Genomic DNA, 11955 nt, shown 5'->3' with positions numbered 1-11955 from the left:
TGTGACTTTTTGATATTGGTTACGTAATAACCGCTCTGAAAATATTCATCATCCCTAGTTCTACGTATCAAATGAAAGTGATACTTTTGCCCTTGTCAAAGGTCATCATATGTATTCCATCCGCGCGTGGCCGGAAATCTTATGTTATATAAGAGTAGTGATCATTTGTTTCGGCCCTTTTTGCCTTTTGCTTTTGTGTCACACTGCGCTTTCTTGTAAATAATTATGTTTGTCTCCCGGGAGAGAGAATAAAACTAAATTAAAAATACAACGTCTCGTCTATGTCTTCAGACCTATATTCTGCTTCAACCAAAATAATGTTACATATTATTTAACCGACAAGATTCGAAAATCATTATATATATATATATATATATATATATATATAGAGAGAGAGAGAGAGAGAGGGGGGGGGAGGGAAGGGGGGAGGGAGAGAAAAAGAGAGGGAAGGGCTGAATTTTGTTATTCGCTTTAGTTTCTGGGCGCACTTTTATGTCGGTACGCTATTGCTCATTATCTTCTAATTTCTTATTTTTAATAGAGCATTCTTGAAGGTTGAATCAGTGTTCTTTTTATAATTTCTGGCCTGCAGTTTTTAAATTAAAACTCTTTTTCTGAGCCACAAAAACAACTTCAATCTATAAATATTGTAAGATCAGTACTGTTCAATAGAAAAAGCCTCGTTTTTAAAATAATTTATCAAATTTTAATCAAAACAATATATTAGTTTAATGAATAAATTCGGTGTGGGGTATCCCGCGCAATGTAGCAATTGAAGAACAATATTACCCAGTACCAAAATAAGTACCTGAAATTATCCCTTATCCAAAATCCTTTACCTAATAGGAAACCTTGTTTATTTTATGGATGCCTCGGAATTATATACGAAGTACTAATAATGAACTTTGAAAAGCAGCTACAGAAGCTGTTTTACTAGGATTACAAATATCAGGGAAAGAGGAAAATTTTTGGAATTCCTTAATTATACAAGACTTTATAGGAGATAGTTTTCTAAAATTTAATATTTCTTAAAATTCGGCGTGTTTTGCCCGAAAGATAATCACTTCTCCTTTCATTCAAGTTTCGTGACGCTACAATTTAGGAAATCACGAAATAACAAATGCATGTTTTAACCGTTCCATTCTTCGCATTATTGTCCACGAAGTTCTTTTCGGATTATATCGATGATGCTCTACATCTTTGTAAATCACTTTTTTTTAAAAATCTATCTCGTTCTGTTTTCGAGATAGGAATGCTCACTCGTCGGTTTTCAACAGGTGGTGTTTTACCAGCATTCAGTAATACACAAACCGAAACTAACTTCAAATTACTAAAAAGCGCTGGATCATCAGATTCTTTTGACTCGTAAAATAAGATAGGATCTTTTATCACAAGTGAACACGTTTAAATTAAGGGTAAATAATATGTTAATTACTTCAAAGACACTTTTACTCTTTCAAATGAAAGGAAGGAATGAGGTTTGTTTTCTGGCGTATGGTCCTGAACCGATTCTTAGCTTGTGCCGGGTTAACAAAAATCAAAACACGAATATTACAAAATTTTAAATGAAAAACTAGCATTTTGTATAACGAACACTCTTTATTCACATTATTTTACATGTAAGAGTTAGAAGTTGTAGTTGTTCTTTTTTGCAGAAGAAGTGGAAGTGCTTTTCGGGACAGGTGGCACTGTAGATGGTTTCACACAGCTCATAGCCACTTTATTATACCTAGACACCACTTTAGGACTTTAGTGGCCATACTGCATAATTGTTTGAACTTGAATTTTTCCGAAAAATTAATCGACATTTTTTTTTTAACATTCTATAGGTATTTTTAGCAAAGAAAATTAAAAGATAAATAATTAAAACTCTAAAATGATACACCGTCTTAAATAGTTCCTGAGAGGATCTACCTGAGTGCAAAGTGTATTTACTTAAGTGAACATCTATATTTTCACTAAAATTATACTTATTAACATGACTAGGAAATCAGAATAATATTTTTGTTTATAAATGAATTATTATTGTTTTCTGAATTTTAGACCGTTCGATCAACAGGGAATTATTTCCTAAATTTTTGAACTTTAATTAATTTTATTGACATTTATTTGAAAATAAGAAATAAATAAAAGTAAAATATGCTCAAGACTTCGATTTTGTAAAAGATTACCAAAGGCAGATCTTATACTTAGAAAATAACAGAACAGAAGAAAAAAAATATATATTGATTAAATCTCACTTTCAGACTTTAATTTATACTACTCAGAAATGGTTTTTCTTTATTAAACCTTTTATTTTTTTTTTTTTTAGAAAGCGTATGCTCTTCTTTTTTATTCTTTAAAAAATATCTTTTAAAAATATTTGTTAATAATTTATCATTTGTAAACAAATTATTAAATCAGGATATTTGCTCTTCGAAAAGATGCAATTTATTAAGTAAATTCCTTATAGGAAAACTATTTATAACAATGATTCTTATAACACGACTTCCAGGTCAAATGTCAAAATGATCAGTTTTAGAAAAGTAAAGAAGCTGTGCGTGCTTTAATCCTTTTGAATGTATTTAATTATAATTTTTATCATTGGAATGAGGGTGTGTTTATTTTTGTCTTTATCCCACTTTTTAAAATATACAAATTATTTTCTAATAAAATTGTATTGAGGAATGACGGTTGCAGTAAAAAAAAAATCTCCTTTTTATATCGGAACAACTGAAATCTATTTTCACCTTCACTCATTATTAATTTTATTCTGTTTATAATTTTTTTTTAAAGCCAGTATCGTCATTTTTTTTATCTTCTTACTTCTGTAACTATTCCAACTATGTAGAACTCCATTTATGTGCTTACGCCTTGACTTCAAATTTTCCTTGTCATAGTTTAAAATCAGTTTTTAACTTCAATTTTTAATCATTTTTAACTTTAAAAGAATAAAAGGCTCTCCACATTCTTTTTGTTCGAATTTGTACATAAGACATGAAATTTTTGAAGTGAATTACGATGAATGAAATTAATAAAGTTAAATAAATAAAGTGATTTAGTACCTAAAAAACTAAACTTCGAGCGGCATTTTTTTTTTGTAGAATTGTGTTTTTTTGATGAAAATATTTAGATAGGTAATGTTACTTTTACGACAAGTTGATGGTTAACACAATAATAGCATTGTTACTGTTGGATGTGAGGAGAACGTATTCATGTGCGGATAATGTCATACAGCACCATCTCACAAAATTTTGAGATACTAGTGGGTTACTGACCTATGACAACATGAAAGTACCTCAAAAATGTTACGAGATGGCGCTATATGACTTTGTCAGCATAAGAGCAAATAGAAAAAGGCTCTAATAGTTAATTATAAAAGTTTTTTTTTGAGTGAGTGCGTGTGTGTAAAATCGAGTTTTTTCAAGAAAGATACATGTATAGACTAACTGTAAACTTAAAAAGCAAAACCTTATCTAATATTAAATTTTATCCGAATCGTTAGAGTCGTTTTTGAGATACACGAAAGATATACAGATATAAGAGTCGTTTTTGAGATACATTATATATATATATATATATATATATATATATATATATATATACAAGAATTGCTCGTTCAAAGTTATAAGATATATAAAAACCAGGAAATAAATTATGAAAATTATAATTATTAAAAAAAAAAGTTAAAGAATATTTGATGTTCTATAATGAAATGTTTTGGATTTCGTTATATTTCTGCTTTATCAAAATACAATTGGGCTGGGAAAAAAAAAAAAAAAAAAAAACTGAAATTTTTTACTGAAATTCAAACTACATTACTATTGTTACCTTATACCATTTAATTTACTACCATTTTTCTTATAGCTGAAATTACGTTTTTCGCCCAGCGAAATATTTTATTTGTCATAATAAGTAAATTTTATTATGCATTTCTATTGTTCATTATATGCAATTTATCTATTCACAATTGAATGTTTGAATTGCATACAATGCCTCAGCAAAATGAAGCACACATGTTCCTTAGCATTTTGAAGGTTTAATTATCTTATTAAAATGCTTTGAAGCTCAATAAATGAGATGAAATGGAGATAAATAGATTTTAAATTTTTCAGCCGGAACTTCATAGCCCCTTATTGCAAGAAAACCATTTTTTATATGATCTAAAAAAAAAAAAAAAAATTGTTTTTCAGTGACAATAATTTGATTTTTGTACAACTGCTCCGCTAATTTCCCAAATTTAATTTAAATAAGATTTGTAATATTTCCTTGTTTTACTTTCCTGCATACAAAAAACAAAATATTCTATTATCATTAAAAAAACTGAGCTCAAAATTTTGATGAATCTATATTTTCAGACCATCCTCAGTCCGAAAGACACATTCTTGAAATTATGTCCATTTGCCAGTGATTAGTCCAAAAATGCTTTGAATTAGACTGATAAAATTAAATTCATAGTCTTTGCATCAATTTTATAGATTTTTATCAAATTTTGAATAAAATCCATTCACAGTGAATTTGTCCATCTGGCTGTCCGAGTGCACGTGAGCAAGATAACTACGGAACATAAAGAATCAGATAAATAAAATTTAGTACACAAATTTTGCAATTAAGTGTTGAGTCGGGCCAAGCTTCGAATAAAATCTGAACGGAGTTGACTACCTGTCAGTAAGCACATTTTTATGCATTACTCAACAACACAAAATTACAGACTTAGATAAATGAAGATTTTCACTTTTAGCTCCAAAAATGCAATTTATTAAATTTTGAACTGAATATGATTGTCTGTCGGTCTGTAATTTCGTGTGCATGTTGGTGTTTTTATGGCCTTGCCATTCTGTAGTTACACCACTAATAAAACCATTTATAAACCCACAAACTTGAAAAAGACATATTTAAAATGCAATTTTATTAATGCAATCAAAATGCTTTAAAAATGCATTTTTTTTAAAGTTTTGAAATGCTTCGAAATTATCAACAATTACAAATATAATCATATGTAAACAATTCATTTAATTCCAATTTCTTTCCTGCCAAACATTTGTTATTTCTTTCTGTCCTTTTTAACAGTTTTTAGATTCTTAGACATTTTTTTTTTTTCCCCTTTCATTACCTCTGTTCTTGTGTGCAAGTTTTATTGCAAAATAAAATAATCCATACCAATGAAAAAAATGAAACAACAGTATGCTAAAATTTCCATTTTATTTCTCTACAAATTCAGGTTTAAAAAAATGTTTCTTCTTATTTTTTCTGTTTGAGGAAAATAAATAGCTGAATGAGAAGGCAATCGACAAATTGCTGACATTTACCAACATTGGACAAATGAAGACAGCTCAATCCTTACTGCATTTTAAATCATATTTCACATCTTTGAAAGTTAATTTTAAGAAATTAAAATATATTAAGGCAAGGAAGAAGGGTCACAGAATGAAATCAACATTAACATGTTGTTCCTATAAGTTTAGAACTTCTTTCATTTAATAAATGCAGATATTTGGCCAGGTATACAGTATTAACAGAACATTCATACACAAAAATAATTTTTTTTTTCATAAATGTATAAAGTTTTAGAGTTGGTTCACAATATTTTGTTAACAAATTTGAGAAGTTACTTTAAACTGCAACAATTAAAACTTAAGGTATTTTTTTATTTGTACAATACTTTCACACTGAAAGTATGTTGTAAACATAAAAGTTACAATCCAAATGGATGGCAATGAAGAATGATTTAACTGTTTAATTCATTTTTCTGATTTAGTCTACAAAGTGTTCCTCTTATTTTAAATAAAAGGATAAAAACATCCTAAAAAAAACAATATTCAAATTCACAGAAAATGAATCAAACAAGATTTACACTGTTATGAAACAAATATTTCTATAACAAATGATTTTGTAAATAATTATCACAGACAACAATCTTCAAATCAAAACAAATGGCAATGCTCATATAGAGTTCATGGAAGCTGCAGAAATATTTCTTGGAAGATTAACTAATAAATAAATAAGAATACTTTGATATGAATGGTTTATAAGACAGTTTTTCACATTACAATTAATTGGAAGAAATTTATTAATATTAATTTATTGAATGAAATCAAATTTATAACTTTATATAAACTCTTTGAGCATGGATGTTTCAGACATTAAAACAAGCATATTAAATTAACTTAAAAAGTTTTAATTTTAATATTACATTAAAAACGTCAATAATATTACAAAATGGAAAATAAATGAGAGCTATTAGAGAATTCTTCGACTAAAATGATTAAATGTGAAAAATAACATCAGAACCAGCAGCATAAAACAGCAATATTATAACTCTTAAACCATAACAAACATAATAGAAAAAAATTGTGCAGAAATAGTCTGAATTGGTTCAACAATCAAAAATTGGCAAATCATAGTCAACAACAAAAAAATATATTTAATTCATGAATATGAGTTATGATAAAAATGATTTAAATAAAATTCTTAAGAATGCAAGAAATATACAGCAAAATGAATCTCACAATACAAAATCTTTCTTTTCTCAGGTCCATTATATAAACACTTTATAACTTTGGCAGCTGTTTAATCTATATACATATTTAATTTATTTACACACTTACAAAATTCATTGCATAGTATAAAACTTTAGAAAGTGTCTTCAGTATGCAAAGAAATGTCTTTCTTCTCTTGAAGCACCATTTAGGAATTTTGAGTATCTTATATTACATATAACTACATCTCACTAAACGTCTTGTTGGGAAGTCCCTGTTTTTGAACAAATAATACACACAAAGTGGCATGAATGTCATTTGCTAAATAATGGATGGAATACGATATTTCTCCACAATGGCAAGCTCAAGGCTTTAAGTAACCATAATAGGTCTAGCTGTCATTAAGAACACATTTTAAGAACAAGTGTTTTGGAAAGATATGTTATTTTTCAAAATAAGGTCATTTCAAATATGATTTATATAATAAAGGTCTTCTAACAGTGTCTCGTTCTTGTTCCATTAAGTACAGCAAATCTCTTATGTTGACTCTTTTCACACGTGGACGAGCCTAAAGAAAAAAAAAATCATTATTATTTTCAGAAGAATATTTTAATACTGTTTATGACAAAACTCAATGATTTAATTTAAAGCATTTATTAGTGAAAATTATTATTACTGATAATTTTTTTTTAAATGCTAATATGAAAACAACGCCATTTTAAAATATAAAAGAATAATTCAATTAAAAAAAAAAGAAGCACTAATCTCTTTTCAGATTGCGATTCAATAACAAAATCAAATTTGCTAAGGATTGAAACACTTAAAACTTCCAAAAATGGTTAGATAAATATAAAAAGCAACAGTTAAAGATAAATATCATAAAACTGAACCATTAGCACAAATGGTTTGAAAAGATGAGAAAAAAAGTGAAGAAGGGGGAAATCTGTAAATTTTTTGGTCATGTATGGTGGTAAATTATTAAATAAAATCTCAACTTTGGAGATAACAAATGTTTCAAAGGATAGCTTTAGGACAAAATGATTGCCAAGAAAATTTGGGTAAAAAAAAAAACACCCTCCAGATATTTGAGTCACAAAATCTTTTAGAGATACACTATTATTTCGATAAAAGTATCAAAATTTTTAAAAACAAGATACACAAATGAAAAATAGCATTGCTAAATTGTATTATATTTATATATACATATATAAACTCTAACACACATCAACCAGGGAATGCTTCAAAATGCACATTGAAAAACAAAGTTTATTTACTTTTTCTTTAAAGATTATATGATTGCAAAATATTCTTTATACGACTGCAAGACACACTCAACACTTTAAATTTGACTCACCTGAAATTTAGATGGATTGTTACTGGATCCTGGATATGAGCCAGGAGAAGTCTGAAGAAAAGAAATAGGAAAAATTATTTAAAAGGTTTTCATACTTTTAAGTTTGAAATCTTTTCTAAATGTTTTCTAATTAATACCACAAAAAAAAAAAAAGATTTGAAGATTTAATCCCACACAATTTATCTCTAAGAATATGAGCTATATTATCTCTTTTATAGCTCAACATTTATTTAATATTTCAGAAATCATGACTCTCCATTTATCAATGTAGGAACACTGTATTTTTTAAAGTGTGCGTTACATTTATGTTTATGACTTATCTAGAAATCAATATATATATATATATATATATATATATATATATATATATATATATATATATATATATATATAAAACTTTGAGAAATCTGTCAAACTTAAGACACAGCATTTCAACCATTACTTTCCATTTTAAACATGTTAATTTAGTTTTAGCATTATATGTTTCAGAATGCCATTTCTACATTTATGTATAGATGAGAAAAGTATAATGAAAGAAGTCTTATTTAATGTAAGGAAACATCAAAAATAGATCACACCAAACAAAGTTTAAACAATTAAAAACTAAATTTTCTGAACAAAACAACATAATTAAAAATATCATTTTGAGCAATTTTGTAGGTATTCAACAAAATAGGTAAAAAGAAAGCATTTTCCTTCCATACTTTTTACCTTTTGTACAGAAATGACCAAAACTGTTTTTCAAGAGAATAATAGAGGAAGTACTATTTCTAAGATTCCTGAAGTTAATTATTTCTTTTTTGTTTAAAATATTTGCCTCAAAACTGAAAATAGGCCAGCTAAAATTTGATAGATTTGCAATGTTCAACAAGTGGAAAATACATAGGTAATAATAAGAATAAAGTATCGCATTACATATTTCATAGAATTATGAATATCATTAATTTTAAGATTACACAGAGCAAACAACAAAGTTTGGAAACAAAATGATATAAAACGAAAGATATTAAAAGCAAATAACATATACATTATTTTCAAAATCTATCCTGTATCATGAAAAACAATAGATATTTTAATTTACACATTTAGTCTCAAGTACAAACAACACAAGATTAATACATAATATATTATCAAATGAACTTACTTGATTTGATATAGAAGAATTGTTTTCTAGTTTGGCTTTTTTCCTAGGACCTATTGCTAATAATGCTGTTGTATTAGCTTCTCTTTGCCTCAGTTCCTCTAATTCAGCTCTTTGCATCTTTATAAAAAAAAGTAATAATAATTTAAGGTCCCATAATAATGAGACAAATAAATATTAAAGAAGTTTAAGAATGCAGTAAAAATATAGGTATACTTCTAACAATTAATATATATATATATATATATCACTCCAACAACAAATTTTTGAAAAATGAAGCTCACCAACCACTAATCATTATTTTATATTATTTCTTTATTTTATTAAACAATAATAATCTAATTTTTTTGCATAGATATTTACCTCTTTGGCCTTTTGTTTTAATTTTAGCTGTTCAGGATCTTCAAGTTTGGATCGACTCTACATAAAAAGAGAAATATTTAAGGATACGCAAATAATCTTACACAGAGCAACATTAGTAATGAAAGAAAAATAACTGCTTCTAAAGAGTATTAAAAGCAATTTAATATAATGCACCTTTGCAGCTCGAAGCAAGATTTCTCTCTCTTGTTCTTCATGCCGTCTTTTTTCTAGTCGATCTAATTCTTCAAGGAATTTAATTTGGGATTTTACATCTTGAGTTATTTCATACCTGCTATCATTCTACAAAGGAAAAAAAAAGTTTAAACAAAATAAATTTATTAACATTAAAATAAACAGTACATGTATTAATTTTATATTTTGAGTCATTTCATCTTGTTTTCATTCTACATTCATAAAGACATTTAAAATAAAAAAATATCAAAACAAAAAATAGCATAAGTATTATTTAAAGTTTGATTGCAGTACTTTAAAAGGTCTCTAAAAACAGTATTTATTCAAAATCCGCAACAGAAAATTAGATTGGAGAATTGATTCTTACACAGTTCTAAAGAAGAGTAGAACAAGGAATACATTGACAACAAAAAATAGTATTTCAAATTGCAAAGCAATTTTTTTAAAATTTTAATTGGTAACATCAATAAATTCGTTAAATATTTTCAGCACCTTCAGATAAACTTACATTTAAATACTACTTTTATGAATAAAAAATAAAAATCAAAAACAGAAAAAATTAGTGTGGACATATTGGTGTTTTAATCCAGCTTACATTCTAAAAACACTTGAACAAAACCAACTATATTGGCAAGGAGCAATTCGTTTTTTAAACCAGAACTTTAATTAAATCAAAAGTTAAGTGAAATTTTGATTTTTACCATAACTTTTCAAAACATTATAGCACATGATTAATTACTAAACTATGTCTTAAAATATTTTTTTTAAAAAATGAACATTTTAATTATACATACTTCATTACTGTACAATATTTTCCTTAATTCCAATAATTTTCATAAAATACTTTTATGCATAATTTGCTATAACACTTTTTAAGTATGAGTGAATTGAAATTGCTTTCACTGTTTCTTCAGATACGCTTTTCCCATTTGAAAAACTAAGGAATGAAAATTATGTTTATATTGTTTTTGGCGTTCTTTTGCATTGCCACCCCCCCAAAAAAACCATTTCATTAATTTTTTATCGAATTTAAAAGCAAAATTTAATATGGTATTAAGTAAAATAGATCTGATATGGTGAGAGATTTTACTCTGTAATTACTTTTTTTATTAGGATGTATCAGCTCAGCTAATTTGTTGTTAAAATGCTGATATATGTATTAATTGCACTACAAAAAACTTATTTAGTTTGGGAATAAATTATCCATTTTATATAAGGATAACAAGAAATTGAAGACAATATGATATCAGATATGCAGATAATGTTTTTCTTGTGAATGTGAAGTCATTAGGGAGCTCCACTTACACAGTTATCATAAAAAAAGCTGGTGTAAACCATGAATAATGAATTATACAAAACAACCTTAACTGAAATTAATATCAACAAATATTTTTAGCTAATAAGATGATTATCAAAAGGCAACTATTACTAAATAAAGGAGAGGATGTGGAAAAGCGAAATAACAGATATATAGATAGCATAAAAGCAAAGCAACATTCTTGCTTAGGTTTGAATAAGAAATATAGTCTTTATGAAAAGTGCTCAAAAGGACTTAAAAGCCTTCAAATATGAATGTTATTATGTTTATTTGGGTGAATTAAGAGAAAATTGGACTAAGTTCACTGAAATAATATTCTTTAACACATGTTTGTCAATGGTGCTTTTATTTTTTAACTGAAGCAAAGAGCAAGTAAACTTTAAAAACAAAATACCTTTGGCGTTTCAACACGATGTTCTGCAATGACACTAAGTTTTTCAACAAGATTTTTTAATCTAATTTGAGATGCATGAGAAACAAGGTTAATAACATCAGGTGAGACATCATCCAACCCATGTTTCTGAGCTAATAAAGAGACAAAAGCAGCAGATTAAACACAAGGAACCTCTTTTTATTATTATATTTGAAAAAAATTAATAAATAAACTTTCAGTCATAAAATGTAATCACATGTACATAAACTGCAATGAAATAAATACTTATAGAACCAAATAATACAGAAAAAAAAAGTTACCAAATTATTTCAAGTTTTAAGTGAGGAGCCAAATTACAAAATAAAGGATTTTTAGCATTAAAAAATTAATTCATAAATTCTTTTAATTTTGAATTGCAAATTCTTGTTTTAAATAATTTAATATAATGATCATCAATAATACATAAACATTGTGTATGGCTATTAATTTTTTTTTTTAAGAATAATTTTACAAACAAATTGCAAATTTACCCAAAACATTTATATTACTGAGAGACAGAATATTAAAGACACATTAATAAAGAAAGAGTGAGAATTTCTGTTCTAAGAAATCATGTAATGTGTTGTTTCATACTTATAGAAAGGAAGTGTTTATGCACTGGCACTCTACAAGAACAGATTATTAACCCAGAACAAAATTTGTGTTAAATTTACTTTAGAAGCTGGAAATGCACATTCCTATTTTTTTAAATTAATT

At 26.7% G+C, this 11955-nt stretch overlaps 1 protein-coding gene across 4 annotated transcripts in view; it reads right to left on the bottom strand.

Moving 5' to 3' along the window:
- Positions 1-5101: 5101 nt before the first annotated feature.
- LOC129963161 (transcription initiation factor TFIID subunit 4-like) overlaps positions 5102-11955 on the bottom strand; it is a 32739-nt gene continuing 25885 nt past the window's right edge. For 3 of the 4 annotated variants that reach the window (XM_056077283.1, XM_056077284.1, XM_056077286.1), the window contains 6 exons: positions 11221-11351; positions 9491-9616; positions 9317-9373; positions 8957-9073; positions 7813-7863; positions 5103-7026 (listed from right to left, as the gene is read on the bottom strand). In XM_056077283.1, the coding sequence (XP_055933258.1) occupies positions 6919-7026; positions 7813-7863; positions 8957-9073; positions 9317-9373; positions 9491-9616; positions 11221-11351 (590 nt within the window). In that variant the 3' untranslated portion in view covers positions 5103-6918. Of the gene's footprint in view, positions 7027-7812; positions 7864-8956; positions 9074-9316; positions 9374-9490; positions 9617-11220; positions 11352-11955 lie in introns of all 4 variants that reach the window. The other variant, XM_056077285.1, reaches the window with a different exon arrangement.

This window comes from Argiope bruennichi, chromosome 3 (assembly GCF_947563725.1).
Source record: "Argiope bruennichi chromosome 3, qqArgBrue1.1, whole genome shotgun sequence".
NCBI lineage: Eukaryota > Metazoa > Arthropoda > Arachnida > Araneae > Araneidae > Argiope > Argiope bruennichi.
The sequence above is the reverse complement of the archived record's forward strand: the minus strand, read 5'-3'. Positions and strand labels throughout refer to the sequence as shown.